The sequence below is a fragment of the Neovison vison genome, chromosome 11 (assembly GCF_020171115.1).
Source record: "Neovison vison isolate M4711 chromosome 11, ASM_NN_V1, whole genome shotgun sequence".
NCBI lineage: Eukaryota > Metazoa > Chordata > Mammalia > Carnivora > Mustelidae > Neogale > Neogale vison.
Window position 1 is genome coordinate 118,408,765 of NC_058101.1, and position 26,700 is coordinate 118,435,464.

Sequence of the window (26,700 nt, forward strand, 5' to 3'; positions counted from 1 at the left end):
GTCTCTCATGGTTCATCTCCCCTTCCAATTTACCCAAAAGCACATACCCTCCCCAATGTCCATAACCTTCCCCCCTTCTCCCAACCCCCCTCCCCCCAGCAACCCACAGTTTGTTTCGTGAGATTAAGAGTCACTTATGGTTTGTCTCCCTCCCTATCCCATCTTGTTTCATGGATTCTTCTCCTACCCACTTAAGCCCCCATGTTGCATCACCACTCCCTCATATCAGGGAGATCATATGATAGTTGTCTTTCTCCGCTTGACTTATTTCGCTGGAAAATTGTAAAGTTTTTATATGCAATTAAAGTTATCAGCTTAAAATGACTGCTGTAACTATTTAGATGTTTTAGGTAAATCTCATGGTAACTGCAAAGAAAAAAACTTATGGTAGCTACACAAAAGATGAAAAAGAAATCAAAGTACACCACTACAAAATATCAACAAATCACAAAGGAAGACAGCAGGCAAAAGGAAATAAAACAACCACAAAGCAGAAAACGATAAAATGGCAGTAATACATCTTATTATTTACATTTATAATACGCTTTAAATGTAAATGGATTAAATTTTTCAATTATCAGACACATATCTGAATGGATAAAAATATAATTACAATATGTCCCCTATAAGACTTTCACTTTAAGGACACATAGGCTGAAAATGAAAGGATGGGAAAAGATATTCTATGTAAATAGTGAACAAAAGAGAGTGGGGTGATTATACTTACATCAGACAAAATAGACTTTCAATTAGAATCTGTTACAAGACAAAAAGAAGGTCACCATATGATGGTAAAGACTTTAATTCACTAAGATGATATAGTAATTATAAATATATATGTATCCATATATACCTAATTTTTTAAGCACCTAAATTTTTAAGCAGATATTTACAGAACTAAAGGGAGAAATAGACAGCAATACAATAATAGGAGATTTTAGTACTCCACTTTAAACAATGAATAAATCATCCAGACCAGAAAATCAAAGGAAGACCAAACTTGAAAGACACTGTAGATCAAATGGACCTAATAGAACTGTCCAGAACATTCCATTCAGTGGACACAAAAAAACACATTCTTTGGATAAAGGAGATGTGGTATGTATACACAATGGAATACTATGCAGCCATCAAAAGAAATGAAATCTTGCCATTTGCAATGACGTGGATGGAACTAGAGGGTATCATGCTTAGCAAAATAAGTCAATTGGAGAAAGACAACTATCATATGATCTCCCAGATATGAGGAAGTGGAGATGCAACATGGGGGGGTTAAGGGGGTAGGAGAAGAATAAATGAAACAAGATGGGATTGGGAGAGAGACAAACCATAAGTGACTCTTAATCTTACAAAACAAACTGAGGGTTGCTGGGGGGGAGGTTGGAGAGGGTGGTGGGGTTATGGACATTGGGGAGGGTATGTGCTATGGTGAGTTCTGTGAAGTGTGTAAACCTGACAATTCGCAGACCTGTACCCCTGGGGATAAAAATACATTATATGTTTATTTTAAAAATTAATTAATTAAAAAAAGGAAGAAAGAAAACACATTCTTTTATTTTTTTCTTTTTTTAAGATTTTATTTATTTATTCAACAGAGAGAGATCACAAGTAGGCAGAGAGGCAGGCAGAGAGAGAGAGAGGAGGAAGCAGGCTCCCTGCTGAACAGAGAGCCCGATGCGGGACTCAATCCCAGGACTCTGAGATCATAACCTGAGCTAAAGGCAGCGGCTCAACCCACTGAGCCACCCAGGCGCCCGAGAAAACACATTCTTTTCAAACACACATGGAACATTCTCCAGGTTAAAACATATGTTAGACCACAAAACAAGTTTTATCGAACTTAAGGGTATTGAAACCTTAGGTGTCCTCACTAGATTGTATGAAACTATGAATTAATAATAGGGGGAAATTCACAAATATATGGAAATTAACACAATCCTAAAAACCAGTGGACAAAAGAAGAAATAAAAAAAAAAATCTCAAAGTATTTTGAGACAAATGAAAGTTGAAATACAACATTCCAAAACTCATGGAGTATGGCAAAAGCATTTCTTAAAGGGAAGTGTATAGTGATAAGTGACTATATAGAAAAAGAGAAAGCCTTCTAATAACTAACCTAACTTTACACCTCAAGGAATTAGAAAAAGAAGAAAACTAAGCTCAAAGTTAACAGGGAGAAAAAAATAATGATTAGTGCAAAGATAAATTCAATGGACACTAGAAAGAAAGTAGAAAAGATCAGCAAAACTAAAAGTTGATTTTTTGAAAAGATAAAAATGACAACCCTTTACATATACTAACCAAGAACAAAGAGAATTCAAATAGGTAAAACTCTTAATAAAAGAGGAGACATTACAATTGATTCCATAAAAATACAAGGGATCATGAGAGACTACAATGAACTATTATACACCAGCAAATTGGATATTTTAGAAGAAATGGATAAATTTTAAAACCATGCAGTCTCCCAGGACTGAATCATGAAGAAATAGAAAATATGAACAAATCAATAATAAGTAAGGACATTAAAGCAGTAATTAAAAGCTTCTCAATAAACTGCAAGGACTGGATGATGTCATGGATAAATTTTACCAAACATTTTAAGAAGTAACTCCAGTCCTTCACAGATTCTTCCAAAAAAATTGAAGAGAAAAGAATCCTTTTTTTTTTTAAGATTTTATTCATTTATTTGACAGAGATCACAAGTAGGCAGAGAGGCAGGCAGAGAGAGAGAGGAGGAAGCAGGCTCCCCGCTGAGCAGAGAGCCTGATGAGGGGCTCGATCTCAGTACCCTGGGATCATGACCTGAGCCAAAGACAGAGGCTTAACCCACTGAGCCACCCAGGCACCCCAAGAAGAGAAAAGAATACTTCTATTCTCATTTTATGAGGCCTAAATTACCCTGATACCAAAGCTAGATAAGGCTACTACGGAAAAGGAAATTGCAGGCCAGTATTTGTGATGAATAGAGATATAAAAATCTTCAACAAATTACCAGGAATCCAAATTCACCAGGATATTAAAAGGATCATTCACATTAATCAAGTGGGATTTACCCCTGGAATGCAAAGATGGTTCAACATATGCAAATCAATATGATGTATGATGCACCATATTAATAAAAGGAAGGATAAAAATCATATGGCCGTCTCAGTAGATGCAGAAAAAGGATTTGACAACACTAAATATTCTTTTATTATTAAAAGCTGTCAAAAATTAAGTAAAAGGAACGTACCTCAACCTATTAAGACCACATAAAACAAGCCATAGCTAACATCATAATTTCTGATGAATACCTGAAATCTATTCCTCTTCATTAGAAATAAAAACAAGGGTGCCCATTTTATCACCTCTGTTAAATGAAGTAATAGAAGTTCTAGCCAGAGCCAATTAGGCAAAAAAATAATAATAATAAGTTTAAAGGCATTTAAATCAGAAAGGAAAAAGAAAAATGGTCTCAGCAGATGACATAATCTTATATATAGAAAATTCTAAATGCTACCAAAAAACTGTTAGAACTAATACACAAATTCAGTAAAGTTGTGGGATACAAAACCAATATTCAGTTGTGTTTCTATACACTAACAATGAACTATCTGAAAAAGAAATTAAGGAAACTGTCTCATTTACAATAGCATCAAAAAGAATAAAATATTTTGTAATTAACTTCACTAAGGAGGTGAAAAATCTGTATACTGAAAACTAACTGATAAGAAAAATTGATAAAAGACAAATCCTATGTTCATGGATTGGAAGAATTAATGTTGTTAAAATGCCTATACTACCCAAAGAGATCTACAGATTCAGTATAACCCCATCAAAACTCCAAAGACATTTTTCCTAGAAAAATCCTAAAATTGATATGGAAACACAAAAGACCCCAAATAGCCAAAGCAATCTTATGAAGAATGAAGCTGAAGGCTGAAGCCATCACATTTCCTGATTTCAAACTGTATTACAAAGCTTTGAGTAATCAAACAGTATGTTATTGGCATAAAAACAAACATATACTAACAGAACAGAATAGAAGGCCCAGAAATAAGCTCACACAAATATAGTTTAGCAAGAACACCAAGGCTATGCAGTGGGGGAAAGATAGTCTCTTCAGTAAATTGCTTGGAAAACTGAATATCCGCATGCAAAAGAATGAAACTTGGCAACAGAAACAAAAGCAAAAATAAACTATTGGGACTTCATCAGTTTGAAAATCTTCTGCATGGCAAAGGAAACAATCAACAAAACTAAAAGGCAACCTTTGGAATGGGAGAACATATCTGCAAATGAGATATCTGATAAAGAGTATCCATATCTGATTTTTAAAAGTATGAACCTCAATACCCAAAAACCAATAAATCCAACTTAGAAGTGGGCAGAAGACATAAATAGACATCTTTCCAAAGAAGACATATAGATGGCCCACAGACACATGAAAAGATGCTCAACATTACTCATCACCAGGGAAACACAAATCAAGACTACGATGAAATATCACCTCACACCAGTCAGAATGACTAAAATTAACAACACAGGAAACAACAGGTATTGGCAAGGATGGGGGAACAAGGGGAACCCTCTTACACTGTTGATGGGAATGCAAACTGGTGCAGCAGCTCTAGAGAACAGTATGGTGCAGCTGCTCTGAAGAACAGTATGGAGGTTTCTCAAAAAGTTAAAAATAGAACTACCCTATGACCCAGCAATTGTACTACTAGGTTATTTACCTAAAGGATACAAAAATATAGATTTGATGCGGTACCTATACCCCGATGTTTATAGCAGCATTATCAACAATAGCCAAACTATGGAAAAATCCAAGTGTCCATTGATGAATGGATAAAAAAAGATGTGGGACATTTGTGTATATATACATATATCTATATCTATCTATCTATTTATAATGGAATATTACTCAGCCATAAACATGAATGAAATATTGCCATCTGAAATGATGTGGGTGGAGCTAGAGAATACTATACTAGGTAAAGTAAGTCAGAGAAAGACAAATACCATATGATTTCAATTATATGTGGAATTTAAGAAGCAAGACAGATGAACATAGGAGGGGAAAATGAGAGGCAAACCAGAAAATAGACTCTTAACTATAGAGAACAAACTGATGATTACTGGCGTGGAGGTTGATAGGGGGAAGGGCTTTCAATGGGTAATGGGTATTTTAAAAAACTGGGCAAAGAGGTCGAACAGACTTTTTTCAAAGAAGATATAGGAGTGGCAAGCAGATATATGAAAATGATGTCATTAGTCATCAGTGAAATGCAAAATAAAACCACAATGAACTACCTCATACCTGTTAGAATGACTTTTATTAAAAAGACGAGATAACAAGTATTAGTGAGGATGTGGAGAAAAGGGAAACTTTGTACACTGGGTTGGTAAGAATGTAAATTGGTACAGCCATTCCAGGTAATAGTGTGGCGGTCCCTCAAAAACTTAAAAATTGAACTATGCAATCTAACTATTCCACTTCTGGGTATATGGCCAAAGAAATGAAATCGGTATCTCAAAGAGATATTTGCATTCTCGTGTTTAATGCAGCATTATTTATAATAGCTAAGATATGGAACCATCTAAGTGTCTGTCAGTGGATAAGGGTATTAAAAAGTGGTAGAAGTAATATTCCATTGTGTATACATACAGCATGTGTGTATGTGTATATTTCTTGTATGTATACAATGTAATGTATACACACACATGCAAGATGGAAATCCTCCACTTCTAACAATGCAGAGGACATTATGCTAAGTGAAATAAGCCAGATACAGAAATACAGATACTGTGTGATCTCACTTATATTTGGAATCTAAAAAAGTTGTGCTCAAAAGTAGAGAGTAGAATGGGGGTTGCCAGGAGCTACAGGCAGGGAGAAATGGACAGACACTGGCCAGAGGCTACTGACTTCAGTTATAAGGTGAATAAGTTCTGCGGATATAATGTATAATGTGATGAATGTAGTTAATAATATTATATTGTATGCTTGAAATTCTGGTAAAGTTAGTCTTTATTGTTCCCATCACAAAAACAAAATCATAACTACGTGAGGGGATGAAAGTGTTAATTTGCCTAATTGTGGTAATCATTTCACAATGTATATGTAAATCATCATATTTTATACCTTAAGTATATACAATTTAGTGTTTGTCAATGATACCTCAACAATGCTGGAAAAATTATAATAACCCTGCATGTGACATTTTTTGGCCTATATCACAGTTTTGTCAAGTAGCTTTGTAAAAAGATTTATTTGTATCTGAAAAGTAACTTTGGATGAAGAAATCATGATTCTGAGAAGACTATTCATTTCACAAATATTTTTTGAGTTAGACAAATTATCCAAGTTTACATGTTTTATTGACAGGCTGAGATTAATATATGTCTAGATTATTTTACAGTTACTTCCTGCCTGTCCTATATCTTGAATTTCTTTACCCTTTCATGTGTTTTTTACTTTCTTTCTTTTTTTTTTTTTTTTAAAGATTTTATTTATCCATTTGACAGAGAGAGATCACAAGTAGGCAGAGAGGCAGGCAGAGAGAGAGAGGAGGAAGCAGGCTCCCTGCCGAGCAGAGAGCCCGATGCGGGACTCGATCCCAGAATGCTGGGATCATGACCCGAGCCGAAGGCAGCGGCTTAACCCACTGAGCCACCCAGGCGCCCCTTTTACTTTCTTTCTCAACCTGATTATGACTGCCTGGTGGAGAGGGAGTGTGTCTTCTGGGTAGTTTTTGCATCCACTGCAGGACTTACCTAACAGGCACCTACTTTGTTTGCTGCTGCTGCCTTAGCTCCTGTTGTTGTGTTATTATTATTAAATGAGCTCAGTTTGAGTTTAAGTTCCATTCTCTTCATCTAGCTGACCTACACCTCTCAGAGGTTGAGGTCTGATTCTGAAAGAGTAGAATTTTATGTGTGAGTTTTCTCTCTTTGTGTCTTTGGAAAGTTCTCACCTCACACCAGGGAACCTTGTACTGCCTACCCTTCGAGATACCACACAAGTCAAAACTCTGCTTTCTTATCTTCCCCGCTTAATCTCTGGGCCATCTCCCCACCAGGACTCTGACCCTGATATTGTCCCTGTTATCAGTAACATGTTGCTTATTTATACAGGAGAAATCCATTGTTTTATGACGCTTATAACCAGTCTCTGCAACTCTCTGCCCCTGTGGCAGAAAGTGTGTTCCTCGTGATGTTTTGCCAAACAACACTTTATATTTTAGTCTCATATAACAGTAGTATAAGTCATAAGATTCAGGCTTTAAATGATACTAATAATGAATTGATATTCAACAGTTTTAACCATACTCATTGTCCTTCAAGCATCCTGATCTATTAAGTCCTGAAATTAAATATTACTTTCTTTATTTCTAAAGTCCAGCCAGCCACAAAAAGCAGTCACAACCATCACATGTTTTTACTTCATAAAGGGCACTCCAGTTGTTTCCTGAACAGGTGTGTTTCCTGTAGTGTCTCACACTCTGATACGGGGGGCCAAGTTCAGAATCTTGAACTGACTAGTGAACATCAAATGAAATTAGAATTCTTAGCTACAATATTCCTAACCATACTGTTTGAAAAATTACCAAATAATATAACTGTTTTGCTGACCTTGTAGGCTTTACTGGAGTAGCTCCCATGTAGGGAAGGGGGAGTTTGAAACCGCCTTGTGAAAAGCACAGTGGTGAACTTCCCCACATACTGCCCTGACAGAGCACTCCCACTCTTTGGCCTTACTAATGAAGGTTTATAGAAAAGTAGGTTTGCAAAAGGCCCCAAGGTCCCAGGGTGGGTTAGAAAAACATCTCTATCTTTACAGATAGTTTTCTAATCCGTTCTTAACCACTGCCAGCTCCCACAATAAATATTCCAAGGTTTTCTCAGATGAACTTTTTCATATAAGCTGAATACCTATTAAAAATATTTTTCATTGTTTAACTTTAGTCTCCTTTTATTCTTGTGGTTTAAAATGAAAGCTTCTGATACTTCTCTAAGTATGTTGATTATTAAAGAACAAATAATTCTCTACCCATTCACCAAAACTGCCACTCTAGTACAATTGCTCTGACTGTTCAAATTTTGACATTTCACTGAGATCCAAACTTCAATTTAAAAAGGTTTTTTTCAAAGTTCTTTTTTTAAAATCTTGTCTTATGATTTTAACATTTTCTTTAGCTTACTTTATTATAAGAATACAGTATATAATACATAAAACATGCAAATTTGTTAACTGTGTTCTTGGTAAGGTTTATTTTTTGGTTTTTTGTTTTGTTTATTTATTTTTTATTATGTTCAATTAACCAAAATGTAGTTTGTTTGTAGTTTGAGTGGTTGATGAAAGAGATGGTATTAACAATAAGGAAATTTATTTTTATACATGCAGATAATTTTTGGTAGCCTGTAAATCACCAAAGTATATGTGGACTGCTGTGGCCTTAACTAAATTTCTTCTAGTAATTCAAAGTCAACAAACTCCTGGTGGGCACATTCTCTGTATTGCACATTTTGCAATGGGCCCTGCAAAACCAGAGAGGACTAAGGCATGCTCTCTAATTTTTAGGGGTCTCCCAGTCTATTAAGTGAGGCTAATTCATCCACAGTTAACAAAAATAATGTAAGAGGTTGAGAAGTGGCATAAGAGAGGTGCTATAAAAGCCATGAGGACTTCTCATTGAGTAAATTTCGAGGAATTCAGGTTCTTTAAAAATCTGGCTCAATCTACTTCCTTACTTACTCTACCACAGTTCTTTATCCTATGCTCAGGCTGCATTGCAACCACATTATTTCAAGGATGCCATAGTAATTTCACACCTCTGCATCTTTGCTAACATCATTCCTTTTATCTGGAGTGCCCTTGTTCCTTTTCATGAATGGTCAGTGGCCTCTCATCTCTATGAAGCTCCAACTCTTGGCCACTGCATATAAATGCTGTCATACAATATGTGTCCTTTGCCTCTCCTTCTTTCACTTAGGACATTCTTTGAAGGTTCATCCATATTACGTGTCAGTATTTCATGACTTTTTGAGGGTAAATAAATTTCTGTTGAATACGGACACCACATTTTATTTATTCATCAGTTGAGGGACATTTGGATTGCTTGGACTTTGGGACTATTATGAATAATGCTAGTATAAACATTTGTGTACAAGTCTTTCTATGTTTTCAGTTCTCTTATGTACATGGCTGGAGTGGCATTGCTGGTTTATATAGTAACCTGTGTTTAACTTTTTCAAGAACCCATAAACTACTTCTCAAAGTGGCTGCTTCATTTTGCATTCCAGCTGACAGTGTATGGTATTTCCAGTTTCTCCACATCTCTGTCACCACTTGTTAGTGTCTATTTTATTACAACCATTCCGCTGAGTGTAGGATGGTGTCATATTGTGGTATTGGTTTGCATTTCCCTAAGGAATAATGAGGAACATCTTTTCATATGTTTATTTGCCATTTGTCTATCTTCTTTGGAGAAATGGCAATTCAAATAGCCCATTTTTAAAATCAGTTTGTCTTTTTACCAGTTGGGAGAGTTAGTTATAGATCCTGGATACTGTCTGTTGTCAAATAGGCAATTTTTCAGATATTTTTTCATGTTCTAAGGGTTGTCTTTTCACTTTTTTGATAATGTTCCCTGAAGCACAGAAGTTTTTAATTTTGATCAAGTTCAAGTAATCTATTTTTTCTCTAGTTTATGATTTTGATGTCTAATCTAAGAAACCATTGCTTAATCCAAAGTCACAAAGATTTATGTTTATGTTTTCTTCTCAGAGTTTTATAGTTCTGCTCTTACGATTAAGTATATGGTACATTTTGAGTTAATTTTTATATGTGGTGTGAGGCATCAGTCCAACTTCATTCTTTTGCATATGGATATCCAGTTGTCCCAGCACCATTTGCTAAGAAGACTATTCTTTTCCCATGGAATTGTCTTTTTGGTCCCCTTATCAAAAATCTGAGTCAGATTTTAGAAAAAGAAAAATAAAATTATGTTAGCATCCTAGCTCTTCTCTTCTTTCACCAATGCCTTTGTTTTCTGAAAACCTGAACCTCAGTTCAATAGAGAAATGGACATGGCTTAGATCTATAAAATATTATGGCACAATCCAAAGTTTTTATCTTATTTCACACAACAATCACAAAAGACTGATGTTATCCTTCTACCTCCCAAATCTACAAAGGTATTCATATCTATACCCTTATACTCTGCCTTCTGTCCTATTACAGTGGATGAACTAAACTTGCACCTCTCTGGGATCAACCCTTGTGCTTGTACTCTGAATCCCATTCCCTTTCATTGACCTAAGGATGATATTCAAATAATCACCTCCCTTCTCTGACATCAATTTCCTTCTTCTAGATTTTTTCCATTGGATAAAAACACGTTGTAATAACTCACAACACTTTTTTAACACTTGCCCAGAAAGAGTATCTCTCTTCTCCTTTGGAGCAAATCTCCAATAAAGGAGTATACCTACTTGCTTTCTTAATATCCATTCCTCCTGTTCTTCAACCCACACAACACTGAAAGTGTTCCTAGTAAGGACACCAGCAGTCTCCATCCTGCCAAATCCAGAGATCAGTACTGTTCTCACCTTACTTTAGCGCAGCTACATTTGACCCAACTCATTATTCCCTTACAAAGAACTTTCTTCACATTGCTTCTGCAATACCACACTCTCCTCTTTTCCCTCTAGTCTTCTTGAATATGCTTTTTTAGTCTCATTTGCAAAATCTGTCTCCTTTTGCAGACTGTTTCTAGACCTTGCAAAGGTTAGTTTTCCTCCAGCCTCTCCATCATACTCCCAATTGATATATCCAATTGGTACTACCACCTACTAAATTTTGGGGTGCCCCCCCACCTAAAGTGAAAAGGCAGAGCCCCTTGTTTAAAATTATCAAAAATTTGAAGACAGCAACACCAGAGCGTTAAACCCAATATGGGGCCCCAGGAGACTGCATATTTCATGTACCCATGAGGCTAGTCCTGCCTATTGGCTTCCTGATAAGTCCACTCAAATATTTAATAAATATCTCACACTCAGTCTATATAAAACAGGCCTCCCAATTCACACTTCTATCTAAAAAAAGGCAGTCCCATTTCTACCCAAGTTTTTCCACATCTCAATAAATTGTGCCACTATTCACCCAGTTACTCAAGCCAAAAATCCGAGATTCCTCTACCCTTTCTCAACCAATCCATCAGCAAGTCCTGTTATCTCTGCCTTCAAAATAGATGCTCACAATATGTCTGGAGTCTAAACTTTCACAGTCTCCAATGATCATCTCACAGATAATGTTTCTTCTTTTACAGTGGAGAAATCTGGTAGTCACTACTTGAACCAAATGATTAAAAATATCATTATCATGGATAAAAATCTGATAAGACAAGCATAGAAAATATTTTTGAGGATTAGAAATATATTAATGATTATTATATAAAATGTGCTATAAAATAGTATGTAGTACATTATCCAATTTTTTAAAAGATTTTATTTATTTATTTGACAGAGAGAGATCACAAATAGGCAGCGAGGCAGGCAGAGAGAGGAGGAAGCAGGCTCCCTGCTGAGCAGAGAGCCCGATGCGGGACTCAATCCCAGGACCCTGAGATCATGACCTGAGCCGAAGGCAGCGGCTTAACCCACTTAACCCAGGCGCCCTATCCAATATTTTTTATTGTGGTAAAATATATATAAAATTTACCTTATCTGCCATTTTTAAGTATAGAGTATAATAACGTTAAGTACCTTCACATTGTCCCATCTTTGTATATAATTATATATGTTATATATTATATATGAAAAGGAGAAGTGGAATGTATACAAACACATGGAACACTGGTTAGGTAAGTGATGGATTATGTTTGATTTTTACTTTCTTGTCTATATTTTGTAAATGTCAAATGTTTCAAGGAGAAAGTAGTAATTGTCATATTTTAGAGAAATTGTGTAGAGTGAGAACTTCTTTTGGACTTGGCAATTATGGCTTCATTCATTCAAGATAAAATCCCCTGAATGGAGGAATCAGATGGGGCAGCATATGAGAAACCCAGGCAGTCTGAGCTTTGGTTCAGTGGGTATGTGGCCAGGAGGGGATTCCTGGCTAGGAGAAATGCCTCAAATAGAAACTGCAGGAAAGCAGACATGACAGCAGGCAAGGACAGTCAGCTTGCCTGGACCCCAGTTCCAGTGAAGGAGAAAGGTCATGAGTGTGAAAACAGAGGAATAGGGTGGTGTGTATTAGAATTTGGATTTTACTTTGTAAGCTATGAAAAACTTTCAGAGCTTTCTGACATTTTTAGAGCAGTGTTTTAGGAATATCAAATCTGTACAATCTGGATTGAGGGTAGAGAAAACTAAATTCAGCAAAACCTATTAAGAAGAAAATGCTATAATTCAGAGATTAAATAATACAACTTAAAATGGGGGGTGGGGAGCATGAAAAAGAACAGGCATCAGTCATGGACTAATGGACAGAAAAGAAAGAGATAATATTATCTCATTTAAACTCAATGACAAAGAATACATTCAATTATTACTTGGTTTGGCCAAATTCTATACTATTTATCTGTTTCTTAGAATGATTTAAAATCTAGGATAATATTATTTCCAGAGGTACTCATATTTGTTTAAAAGTATCTTACTAGGCTGTTTCTAGACTTTAAAACTTGGATTGATTTATGTTTTAGAGTTGTATTACTGAAGTAACATTCTAGAAAGTCACTGTAGAATTATAATTTGGTTTTCAAGGCATTTTCTATATCTCTTTGAATAGTGAATCAATTGCATTGCCTATGGAGGGAATCATTGGTTTTACTAGCTTTATTTAGTAATTATACCTCCAGTTTATTTCCTATTTATTTGAATTTTTTTCAATTTACATATCTCCTCACTAAAATTCAATGGAGAAAAAAGTTTTTTGGTTTCATTGTGAATTCTATTAATGTTCTATATATGAATAGCACTAGGTAGAGAAGATATAGCACATACACAATGAATGCAATGGGCCCAGTTCTCTGAAACATTGAATTTAAAAGCACTTCTAAAAAATCAGATCATTTAAAATGCAGTAGGGATGTTGACACTTTAAGGCACTATGATTGTGATCCTTTTTTTTTTTTTTTAATGTGGCCTATTCTTGGTAACACAAATAATCACTACTTCCTCTTACTTTGTTTTTAAATATATTTTCACTTATTTATTTGGTTGCTTCAAAGAAAAGCACAATGCTTTGTGTTGAAGTAAATAAATAAATATGACCAGCCGGTGTGTTGACATTCAGAGAGTCTGTGCTTGTGCTCAGTGTTTCAAGTCTTGGAAGTATGAGGTTTATTTTATGATATATGGCTACAGAATTAGTCTGCCGGTTACCATATCACACTGAACAACTCTGACATTTCTCTAAGGAACCTCTGCTGAAACCTGTTTCTCCTCTGCCAGGAAATATCATTTAACAGGGTGAAAGTTCACTGGGACAATTTAAGGTGGCTGATCTCAGGTGTGGTAGCAGCTGTTGTGTGGAACATGACTTATTTTAGAAGAACAGAAACACTATTATCTGAACTCCCAAGGGACATTTGGAGAAAGTCATGCCCACGGGGTCCCATTCCAGGAAAATGTGCTTGAGCGCTTATTTATTGGCAGTCATCACTCACTGAGATTCCATCTGGCAAAAATGTGGATTTTTCTCTGTCCCAGAAAGTTGGGGAACAATTATGTAAGTTGCCTCAAAGAGTTTATTTTTAGCCACTTTTTATGGAGAAATTTCAGTCCCTCAGTTGTTACAAGAAGTTTACTTCTGTAAAGAAAAAAAATAGAGAAAGCTTCCATATGAATTTCTATAGAACTGTGTATTCATGTACCATGAAATAGAAACACTTGTCTTTCCATTTGAAATCATTACTTAGTCTTCCTGGGGAATGTTCTAAATCTTATTTTCTATATTAGGAATGTTGGAGCCAGTTAGTAAAATCAAAGCTGCCAGGGGGGTGAAGGAGGGCAGCCTGAGTAGTGTATCTCCAGGTTTGGAGGCCTGGAAACCCTGCCTCATTGCTAAACCAGTGTTCTCCTTGCTACTCCCCCCCTGCCACCCTGTAGGATTTTAGCACCTGAATAAATGAACCCTCTAGCCATCTAAGGTCCAGCAAAGCTGGTCAAATATATTTTAGTGATATAAGCCAGCACATAGTATTAAAAGCAAGATCCACCATTAGAATTAAAGAGGGTGTCTTTGGAAAACCAACTATATAATTTCTATCCCCATGGGACTTTTTTCAACGATCTTCTTCTATAGATAAGTCTAATAAATGAGAAAATAATTATGTTGATTTTCTTAACTTTTTTTATTTTAGCCTTCAGTAATGCAGGCAGGTTGATTTCTGTTGTTACTGAAGGAAATAGTTCACCTAAGTAGAAAATTTCCCTGTTCCACTTAGCTTGAGTGTCAGTTTTGACTTCTAAAGTAAATCTTCTATAAGGATTTAATAATTATTCTTAAACACTGTAGTTTTTTTTACATAAAAACAACTGACAGCCCATCTGTCATTTCTGTATATTAATTTCTTAATAAGAGGAATACACTTAAGAATGCCACTTAAAGCTTCATTTTTTCCATCTTTTTCTGTCTTCCTCTTTCCCTCAACAGCCCAATCACTTCCTTCCCACATTGCAGCTACAGCTGGCTGCTACCACTACACACACACACACACACACACACACACACATATACACACACAGTGCTGACTCAGTATAGCAGAAGACGTTTGTTTTCATCCAGTGTGTGTCTTTGGTTCAAACAAGCATTATAAGATATTACAATACACACACACACACGCACACACACACTGACTCATCTAAATATAAGCCTCAGACTGAAATAAAAAAAGAATTCTTTATTTCTTAGAGCTTATTGATAATATATAATATCAATAGGTATTTGTAATACTTTATTATCTGTAAGAGCTATTATGTAGTGGAAATACGGCGTTCAGATGCTGACTTCATGTCAGCCATTTACTAGCTGAGTGTTCGAGTTAATTAACTTCTTCCTTTCCACATCTATTAAAATGAGCACAGCATAGATTCTTAAGAAATGATAGTTGCCTTACATATATACGACCTCTGTAGATCCTCCCACCCCCCTTTTTTTTTTTGACATTTATTGCTGTTGGTTGAGAATGATGTTTTCTTGAGCTCTGGAATTTGCTAGTGTTCTAACAGAGATTGCCAGAGAGCAAGTTTTTTTTTTTTTTAAGATTTTATTTATTTATTTGACACAGAGAGATCACAAGTAGGCAGAGAAGCAGGCAGAGAGCGAGAGGAGGAAGCAGGCTCCCTGCTGAGCAGAGAGCCTGATGTGGGACTCTATCCCAGGACCCTGAGATCATGACCTGAGCCGAAGGCAGTGGCTTAACCCACTGAGCCACCCAGGCACCCTGCCAGAGAGCAAGTTTAATCAGGACCCTGTGCAGCAGTACCAGAGTATCGAAATTATATATACCCTAAAAATACTGGCTTCATGATTATGGAAAACTCCTATCAGCTTTAGTCATTACCACTTGTAAGTCCTGTGTCACTGTCTTGTGAAAGCCATTGCTCCTTAGTGGATTTTACAAAGATGGATAAAAATATGAGGAAGAAACTTTGCCTAAGAATTAGCACCTTGTTGCCAAACTTGTAAGAAGGAATTTGTCTTAATATGTCCTTTTGTTTTAGGAAATAAATCAGTCTGATTTTAAAACAATATATGAAAGCAAACTAATATGACCAAGAAATGTTCTTGGCTCTTGGATTGCTTCAAACTGATGTTGAAATTGAAACAACTGAAGCCACATCATTTTTGGAGCAGTGTTTGCTCTTGATAGCACAAGGGCAAACACATGTATTACCAAACACTTGGAATCTGATGAAGAAATTATGTAAGAAAATTAGAGGTCTACAAGCCAGCTGAAGTGTAGTAAAGGAAATAGACAATCCAGGAGAAACTGCATAATGTAAAATGCTTAAAAGCTTTCAAAACTTTTGGATAGAATCTTACAATCTTACATTGTCATCTCTATTTGCACATCAATGTATAAACTCAGTGATTTATTTCTTTCGTCAATTATTGGTTATCATTCTTTACCTGAACCTGGGTGAGACATCTGCTTTATCTTAAGGTCTACAATGGGATATGTTAAAAAGTGGATGGAAATATTGCTTGATAAATTAAAATCTAATCAAAGGAGCTATGCTTCTGTTTCTGGAAGAGTGTTTGACCTATCAATGAATTCATTCAACACTTACTGTCTGTTCTGTGTAGTTGCTACAGGAAGATGGAGTTCTCATCCTAGAGATCTTACATTACAATAGGGAAGTAATATATAGATTCAAATAATAATAAAATTGTTGAGGGGAAAGAAAAGATAAATATCATTAGGGATGCAAAGGGCTATAGGACTTAAAAGGGGAAAGAGAGTTCTTCTAACCATCCTAAGCCTAACTGACATATACATAGAATTTTGCCGGGAGAAAGTGAAATGGTAAAATAGTCCAGACAGAAGGAAAAGCATGAACGAATGTTCATATTTGGGGTAGAAAAGTTTAGAGCAGGTTCAAAAATATTCTCCAGGTTTGTTTGGAGTGATTTCTTTAGGAAATATAAGCAGCTGAACTGGAGGAGTCAGTTGGGGTTAATTGGTGGAGAGTCTTAATCATCATATTAAATAATTGGGGTTCATTGAAGAGGTGGTGGGAGCTAATGAAGGTTTTGAGCAGAAGGGTGAGTGGCAAGTGAGCAGATCACAGTCACAGTAGGAAACTCACTCTCATAGTAAAATGCATGCACTGGAGGTAGTTTGAGTGGAGGCAGAAGGATCATCATCCTACTGCAGATGACCGAGGCCAGGTGATTAAAGAGACAAGCCAGTCAACGGCTTCGCCTAAGGAGAGGCAAGGGAGGAGAAGGAAAGATGATTCACGCTTTGAATCTGATTCATAAAGAGAATAACAACATCATTAACAAGAGGGGCCAGGAGGAAGAGAAATGTGAGGGTCATATAACAGGAGGGTTTCAAAGTGTTGATTAGGATAATAATACTAATAATGATTTAGTGCTTATTATTTGCCAGGCACAATTCTTTTTGTTTTACATACATGATCTCATTTATTCCTCAGAGCAACTTCAGAGCTTAATATACAGCCCGCCCAAGTTTACACTGCTCGTCTGTCATAGAGTCAGGATACACTCTCCAGGAGCCTCATTCCAGAACACAACTTATTAAGCCCTAATAAAATGTCTGTACTGAATGGTGCTGGGCTGGAAGGCAGGGCAGGGAGGATTGGTAAGAGAGAAGGAAAGACAAATGAAATAAAAGGATGGAAACATCAGGGACATTTGGGGGAATTCCCGGGAAAGATGACAGGGCAGGGAGCCAAAGACTCAGAAAACCGAGGGTGGGTGTTTCTGAAAAGTTAAGAGTAGAAAAGGAGGCAGCTGGGTGGCTCAGCCAGTTAACTGTCTGCCTTTGGCTCACAGGATTGAGTCCCACATCAGTCTCCCTGCTCAGCCAGGACCCTGCTTCTCCCTCTGCCCTTCACCCTGCTTGTGCTTGCTCTCATGCTCTCTTTCTCTCGAATAAATAAAATCTTTTTAAAAAAAGAGTAGAAAGGGCTTCAGGAAAAGGCATTTCATAGTCAAAAGAGCACCAGTGGCCTTAAAGCAGTTTCAGAAAAGTGATGAAGTCTCAAATCTGTCAGCATGGGGTGGGAAGTCAGTAATTTATGCAGAAGTGGGCACGGCAGAGGTAGGCTTCGGGGAAAGTCTGTCAGTGGGAAAGAGGGGGAAACAGCACTAGCACCAGAGAGCAGGGCCGCTGAGGAAAACTTTTTAAGGCTGGGGGACACCTACTGGAAAGGGGCCTATATTTAAGATCTAGGAGAGATCAGGCTTCTTCCAGAGAAAGGAGAAAATGATGAGATCCAGAAGATAGATAAGAAATTGGCATCCTGTGAGTGAGACCTTTTCTCCTAGACTAGGAAAAAGTCAAATAGAAAAAAAGAAGTCAAATAGAAGAAGATGTGTGTATGATGTGTATATATGGGGAGCAGGGGTGCACTTAAACCGTTAAGTGTAACAAAAAAGACCAAAGACCAAAAGTACTCACTCACTCATATTTGATGATCTTGGCTTTCTGAATAAATTTTGGAGGAGAGGTAATGAGTGACTGAGAGAGCTTCAGGTATGTGGCACTGAAGATCTGCAGCAGTTTCTATGGGAATGCAGTGAAAAATCATTTAAGATAACTAAAAAGTTACCACACAGAATTGAGGTTCATGCCGAGGTTAAATAGCATGAATTTTTAGTACCACTAGTTGCCAGGACTATGTGACTTTCTTTTGCAATGTTTAGCAGTCTGGCAGTAGAAAGCCCAGCTGGCAGGATTTAGAAAGGGTGAAGACGCTGAAGAAGCTAGTGAACCCATTTTAGAAATAACTAAATGCTGAGGAGAGCCAGGAATGTGCCTTTTTTTAAGCTGCATGCCTGTTGGTTTGGGTGCAGGTTGTCCTCTGCAGACAGAAGAACAGTTGTTGCTGAAGAAAGAGCTAAGGAAGAGGAGGAGGAATGGGGGAGGCAGGATCGTGGGGGTTGAGTGATGCACGGGAAGGGGCTAAGTGTGGAGCAAATGTGGGCAGGGTATCAGTGTTCCAGGAGTTAGAACTGGTAGAGTTCAGGGGAATGGCGCTCCTGCTGGCTGACTGAGGAACTGCTCTGAGGATGTTAGCAACGGAAAGTAGCAAAGTAGATCCCTGATCCCGAGAGTCCTTGGTGGGTGTGGTAGTGAGGAAGAGCTGTGGTCCAGGTACACATTCCTAAATGATCATCAAGCAATGCCCAGAAAAGAAACCGAGAGTCCAAAAGAGTTGGAATTGTTATAAATAAATGATGAAACTTGAAAAGGCATGTGATTACTGAGTTACAGTGGTCAGTAATTTTTAAAAATAACCATTGACATGTCACTAGTAATATGGCATATTAGACTTAATATATCAGGAAGGTAGACTTAATTTATCAGGAAACATAATCTGAATCAGGTGTTAAAATTTGAATGCCCCCCTTTTCATCAGTATTTCATCTTTAGTAGGTAATGAATGTAAATTATAGTTTACAGTTTAATTAATGAATGTAAATTGTGGTTTAATTTACCATACTGATGCTAGGTTCTTTATTGTTGAACTCATTTTCGCCATTTAGTATTGATGTGTTCGTAAAAATCAGAAAAGACAAAATATTACTTCTGTCATTTGAACTTTAATTACTGTTGGCCCTTGGGTTAGGGACACCAACCCCTGTGCAGTCGAAAAACCATATACAACTTTTGACTCCCCGAAGCCCTACCAATAACTTGAATAGTTGTCTGACATATTTTGTGGTTATATGTATTGCACACTGTATTCTTACAATAAAGGGAGCTAGAGAAAAGAAAATGTTGTTAAAATCAGCAGGAAGAGAGAAAACATTTTCAGCACTGTACTATATCTGAAAAAAAAAAAAATCTGTGTGATTGGACCTGCACAGTTCAACCTGTGTGGTTCAATGGCCAACTGTATTTCCCAACCTATCTGTATCTGACAAAATATTTAAAAACTCATATACATATAGATTAGAGTAAGCACTGTGAGGTGGCAGGATTCGGGAGCAGACCTGAGAAGCAGTGAATCCAGTTTCTGTTCTGCCACTGACTTCCTATGTAAATTTGAACAAATTACTTAATTTTCTAGTACCTACTGTACTCATCAATGAAGATGTTATGCTATATAACCATGACTTTTTTTTAAAGTTCAAGTGGCTATTTTTTTTTATAATGTGTTATTTGCCCCAGGGTACAGGTCTGTGAATCATCAGGCTTACACACTTCACAGCACTCACCATAGCACCTACCCTCCCCATTGTCCATCACCCAGCCACCCTAACCATGATTTTCTAACTCAAGCAGTTTACCAAAGTGTTCAGCAAGATGTAAAGGCATTTTGAAAAATAACTGTAAGCAAATATACAGAACTAAGTTGTTGTAGAATCAAATTAGAATTTCCCAATCTAATATCAAAAAAGGAATATATTAATTTTAATTAAAGTCTGAACTTAAGTCAACTTCTGTTTTAAAAGGCTGATTTTAGTCATTAATATTCTATGTTAATATCTGAACACAAGTTTCAGGATGACTAACCCACTTTCATAAATATGGTTAAGTAGATTTAGTCAGACAATGAAATGTTTTTATTAGCAGGTATAATAAAGAAAAGGACACACAGTAGGATTTTGTGTTCTAAATTCAGAATTATGAGTGGTCTGTGGGGAAAAAAACTGGGAAAAACTACAGGGGAGGAGGCTACCTTTTGGACCTTTAAGCCCCTGCTGTTTCTCAACACCATGGACTCTGGCCGTCTGCCCTTTATCCTACGAAAAGCGATGCTCTGGGCTTTCTTATAAATTCCTTGCAGCCCTCGTGATGTGAAAGAAATCTTTTTTAAAATGTACTTCTGTTGTTCTTGCGGTGTATAAAATCTATGGATTAGCAATTATGTTCCTCAGAATAACACTTCAGTATTCTGTACTGAAGCAGAAACTGCAAGGGAAGGCTGGTTAATTAACAGGAGTTTAGCAGACCTTATGGAAAAATTGATTTGGTGTTACTTGTAAAAAATAAACAAATAGCTAGATAGACGAATAGAACACTAGATAAATACCTCAATAAGCAACCAACCAAAACATGCTGTTAATGTTCTTAGAGGGAAATGATTATGCAAATAAACACATTCAATTTTTTTAAGCACATTCAATTTTTATAAAGATAAAATGCAGAGATAGTAAGTTGAAATAACTTCCATGGGAGTAGACGCTTTGATCCCTTGAGAAGCTGGACAATCTTAGAACATGTATTCTCCCCAGAAGTGTGAGCTACGTGCCTGGGGTGATGTCACCAGTGACTAGTAACCACTGCAGGGTAAACAAACAGCAGGAAATAAATGTGGGTAGGGCAAGGGTCTAGAAGCATGCCTTCCTTCTAGAAAAGTATCATGCCTTCCAGTGCCAATGTTTGGATTTTTTTTTTTTTTTTTTTTTTTTAAGGAAGAGAGGGGATGGAGCTTAGGTCTTGCCTTCTGTCACAGAAACCTTTAGTTTCATAGGCGATGTCTTTCCTTGACAAATGGATTTCCTCCTTGGCAGTCTCTGTAACATTGAGAAGTATGGGACTCTTTGCTTTGGCCGCAGTTATTGGTTGCTCTTCCCAGACTGACAAGCTTGTCTGCGGATTCGTTCAGAGGAAAGTTTCGAGTTACCAGAATTAGGCAAGCCCCCTGAGAAACAGGAGGAGCAGGAGGAGGAGGAGGAGCAGGAGCGGGCGGCAGCAGGAGCAAAAGAAACAGCGCCTTTAAGCACCAGGGCAGCTGCCCCGCTGATTGGCTGGAGGTTTCAGCTGCTTCCCTGGAACAAAAGGTCAAAGTGGACTGCAGTGTAAGTGTAGAGAGGCAGCCGATAAAATAACATTGCTTGAAGAAGTTTGGAGGCTGGGAGCTGCTGCACAGGGGCTAAGGGCAGCGCCAGTGGCCGCTCCAGCTGTGAGGTGCAGCCTGCCGTCCCGCTCAGCCACGGGGAGAAGCTGCTTCCTGCGCCGACGGCCAGATCGGTGTGCAAGAGCCAGTTGTGAGGGTCCCTGGCAAACTCGTCTGCAAGGATGGCCTGTGAAATCATGCCTCTGCAAAGGTAGTACTCTTTCCTGTGTGTTTTATTTTATTCTCTTCTGCATTTTCTGAGTTGTATGAAACCATGTAACTTTGCCAGTACTTGGCATTTTTTAGTAGCGTGCTGCAAACGTGTGGAGCCCTGCGTCCGTGATGTCCTTCCCGAGACCAGAAGACTCTGAATATGATACTGCCGCTTTTACTGACAATGACGTCCAGTTTCTTGTGCTTCTCACTTGATGATGTTGTGTTCAGTTATTTCTTCCTTGAATGAAAATATATGTAAGAAAACATCTCTGACCTCTGAAGGAAAACAGAAACGAAAGAATGTATAGAATGGGTTTACTAAAAAACTGAATCAGCTCCTTCGCAGTGTTGTGAAGCTGTGGCAAACTCTCAGCTCATTTGATAGGATGTCTATAGGCGAGAGACCTTTTAAAAAGGCAGATTAGGATCCCTCTCTTCTGGAGTCCAGATCTAAGCAAGGATTTTCTGTCAGTAGGTACATTACAATACATGGACACAAATGTGAAGGTCAGAATTTCCCCATAAATAATTCTAGGTAGATTTATTACACAAATGCCTCCTTTAAAACAAAACAAAACTGCTATGTAAGAATGACTGAGCACTGGGTTCTGTTTTTGCATTAATAATTGTAGTATGGACTGCGGAGGGCGGAGCAGAGGAGTTATACCAAAACAGAGAGAGGTAAATTAAAACAAAAGGGCTTGTTACAAACAAACAAACTGCTGGTGAAGGAATAAGTGAATGATGTATCCTGGAGTGGTCAGGCTGGAAGTCACCTTTGTGAGGACTAGAGTCCAGTCCTCCAGTTTCACAATCGGAAGACTGAGGCACAGAGGAAGTCTCAGAGCTGCCCAAGGTCACGTTTTATGCTTTTTAGAATTACTTTTGCAATCATATTATTATACTTCAACTTTAACCGCCTTACATGCAATACCATTTGATTTGATATAAACCTTCCTTTAAGAAAACTATAAAGGGTTTTATTAGTGAAAATGATCTTAAAAATCAAGTGGTAATTACAGTTTATAAGGCTGGAAAAAATCTAGACAGAAATGAAGTTGAATTTTAAAACCTATGCCACCAGTATTTTACTAGTTCATGTTTCAACAGTGAAAATAAGGTTAAGAAAAATTCAGTGTTTATTTGCAGCGTGTTTCCTGCAGATGGATACTGTGACAGAGACCAATGTAGTTGTTATTCTTTCACTGAACTGTTAAGAGCCCTGCAATGGGAACTTGATGGGGTGTCCCAGGAATTCCTTTTCTAAAAATTAATAACCCAAGGGAACAGACAGTGGTTCGTGGATAGATCTGAAATTCTTCTCTATTAACCCAGTGGAAAGGGCCACATACTTGAAGTGTCCAACAGACTATAAACTAAGGTACGCTTTTGGAAACTTGATTTGGTTTCCAGCTTTATAACTGAGGACTTGTTTTGCTTATAATGACTTCAGTCTTAAGGGTCTTAAGCAGTCATTTTCTAGAGAAGAATATTGGCTATTACTGAACTCTGTGATAAGCTTCTTGATATTGTAACTGGTAAATATTTTTAAGAAAATAGATCTTTGTACCACTAAAACCTTGCTTAGAGAGTTAATGAAAGCTGAAATCAAATTAGCATAATTTCCAGAATTATTTTGCATTGTTAGTCGTTATCAGTAAGCCTCTGTAAGAGGAATAATTTGAATTTGCGCTCAAGAATGCTAATTGGTGCATTCACTGCTCTGTGGTCTGAGAATTTCATTTGATTGATTACCCTGCATTCTTCCCTTCCAGCCTATGCCTGCCTTTGATTATAAACCTCCTGAAGGCAAGGAGCAGGTTTGTGTAGTTCTCCTTAAGGATCTCTTGTGAATTTAGATGCTTACGCAGAAAACTTTCCTCTTTCCATATGTAATTGCTTCTTCCAAACCCAGTTCAATGCCTTAGGCTAAGGATTTCTGGGAGTCTCTAGTAATGATGACTGTTGGCGACTGCCCCTGCTGTTAACGCTGCCTGAAGCATGTAGTTTGCAGAGCCTTGTGAAATGCATGCTGACTGATGGCATGAGTGCTTTGCTCAGTTTTGTTTTGCAGCAGTAAGGGGCTAGAAACTGAATTAAAAGTGGGTGAGTAAAAGAATAGCTTCAAGTATCAGTCAAATTCATGTTCCCTATTTTGTACTGAGTAGAGTGGCCAATGGTTCTCACACTTTAAGTGCATGAGAATTACCTGAGAAACTCATTTTTTTAAATCAGCTTCTAGGAAAAGCTCCCCTCTTTCCCAAGACTTAGTGAATCTGAATCTGGGTGTGACAGGGAAAGTAAATACATTTTTAACAAGCTTCCTGAAAGCAAATCTGACACAAATGGTCCACACACTCAGGGAAACACTTATCTAAACTCTAGTTAATGATTGTAGCTTGTATAAAGCCATTGACAGCAGGTATATATAAGAATCTAACGCTATACTACTCAACGTCCCCAAATAACATCTTTAATATCATGACCTTATAAGTGTTTTTTTCATAATCCATGCTTTCATCTACTAGGTGTTAGTGTTCCGTATTAGAACAAAGTATACTATGGCCGCCTGAGTGGCACAGTCGGTTAAGTCTCTGGCTCTTGGTTTCTGCTCAGGTCGTGATCTCAGAGTCATGAGGTAAAGTTTTGCTTGGGGCTCACGCCCAATGCAGAGTCTGCTTGGATTCTGTGTGTGTGTGTGTGTGTGTGTCCCCCTCTCCCTGTGCCCCACTGCCCCATTCTCTTTCTCTCTCAAATACATAAAGTTTTTAAAACTATAACAAACAAAGCATGCTTACAGTATTCTCAGATATATTAAACAGTTTATACTACCAGGGATACTGAGGTAATTGAGACACAAGCTCTGCTTCAAAGAGGTCACATGCTAGGGCAGATGCAGTCATACTACCAGACAATTACAACACATGGGTGAGTGCAGTAATGGACAGTATGATTAGCATAGTAATAGAGATGTGCCTGTTACATGGGTAACATGGACAACATCCTATGTGTATGATCTTATTAGAGGGCATGTTTTTAACCCTAATGTCTGCTTAGCTTAAATAATTTCCATGGGTGACTTTTTAGGCTTTCTTAGTATATTGTGAAACTATGTAGAAGATAAATTTGTTACTCCTAATCTGTGTCTGAGATGAGAATAACAGATGTGTTTGCAAGCTAAGGAAAAAAATAAATACTTTGGTTCCCTTTAATGTATTTTGCCATCTGTTTATTACCTATTGTAATTTGTAGACCTTCAGGAATGGAGTTGACTGTTTAGAAACGCATGATATTTAGAAAAAACAACAGAGGTTGAATGTTTAGAATGTGAACCTTTGTAAAGCAAGGAACTCCATTCTTACAATTCACTTTAAATGGCTTAAAGATGGGATCTTATTACATATCTGTTGAGTTGTTTAGACTGTCTCCATTCTTTTTAAAAATACTAAAATATCTATATGTACTTCTTATACCAAAGGATAAAACTCAGTACACTTTAGCACTATATAGATATTCTTGCCATCTGAAAAAGTTCCCCCAAAGAAATAAAATATAATAAAATAAATGGGGAAACCATATTAAATTAAGAATTGAAATAAGTTTTCTTAGAGCACGTGGCTAACTCAGTCAGTAGAGCATGTGACTCTTAATCTCAGGGTCATGAGTTCAAGTTCCACGTGGGGTATAGAGATTACTTTAAAAAAAAGTTTTCTTCACTCAGGTGATTATGTTCACCTTCTGTCACTAAAGAGATAGTATGTTTTATCAGATTCCAGGCTTTACATATACCTCAGGCTTTTTGCGTGATTTATATCCCAGGGGACTTTTTTCCTTATATTTTGTGGGCTGTAGTTAGAATCTCTATTTTATGTATAGAAAGATTTTAGTAGGTTAAGAAACAAATCTTTAACGCACTGAGACTTTTTCTTTTTTTAAAGATTTTATTTATTTATTTGACAGACAGAGATCACAAGTAGGCAGAGAGAGAGGAGGAAAGCAGGCTCCCTGCTGAGCAGAGAGCCCGATGTGGGGCTCAATCCCAGGACCCTGGGATCATGACCTGAGCCAAAGGCAGAGGCTTTAACACACTGAGCCACCCAGGCACCCCTAAGAAACAAATCTTAACCCTAAGTCTTATGACAAAACTCTCAACTTTCACAACAGTATTTTGATTTGCTAGATTAACTTTCCATTAGCCACTAACTCAGTTTATATCCACAACGAATGATGATGGAAGATGAAGTTAGGAACCCTGGTGATTAATTTAGATTCCTTTGTTTTTAATGCATTGGTGTCTGCTTTCATGTATTAGCATACTATTCTTTCCCTGGTTTACTTGTCAAAGTAGAAACTGAAATTAAGAACATTTATGTAAGTTTCTTGTTCATTACTCTGTCAGATTTTGGTATTCAATATATATTACTGATTCCTTCTTTTATGATGGCAAAATTCATCATAATTTCAAAATTGCAATGGCTCTTTTGAGAAGACACAGAGCAACAGGGTTAATTAGCATGTATTAGGGACCCAACAGGGGAAAACTTCACTAAAACCTCTCATCAGCAGAATTCATCTGGTCTAAGTACAGGTTATTAGAATAACCTTTTGCAAACAAGAAAACTGGTAACTGGGATGATGTGGGAGTTAACCAGGAAACACCCCAGGTAATGATGGTCCTGCTTGTGTACCTTCTGTGTAGTGTTAGAGAGCCCTCTACTGCCTGTGGTAACACCACCAGTTAATTTGTCTCTAAACCTGTATTATTACTAACTTGACACTTGGATAGCACTCCCTGCCTGCAAACCAACGCCCCCCACCGTCCCCCATCCCCTACACAGAGACAGTCAAAGATGGAGTTAAAAGCTGCCCCACATCAAATCTGGGTTAACCCTTATGGGGTTGTGTATCTAAACTTAGACTTCATTAATCTAGTCTATATTTGAAGAA

The 26,700-nt window shown here is 37.3% G+C and overlaps 1 protein-coding gene across 12 annotated transcripts in view; it reads left to right on the plus strand.

Moving 5' to 3' along the window:
* Window positions 1–26,700, plus strand: part of FAM13A (family with sequence similarity 13 member A) — a 362,418-nt gene that overhangs the window by 239,005 nt on the left and 96,713 nt on the right. For 7 of the 12 annotated variants that reach the window (XM_044224511.1, XM_044224510.1, XM_044224506.1 and 4 more), the window contains one exon: window positions 23,529–23,573. The exons of 2 other annotated variants lie outside the window; for them this stretch is intronic. In XM_044224511.1, coding sequence (XP_044080446.1) covers window positions 23,529–23,573 — 45 coding nt within the window. Of the gene's footprint in view, window positions 1–21,632; window positions 21,749–23,528; window positions 23,574–26,700 lie in introns of those variants that run through there. 3 more of the 12 variants (XM_044224515.1, XM_044224516.1, XM_044224517.1) reach the window with 3 other exon arrangements.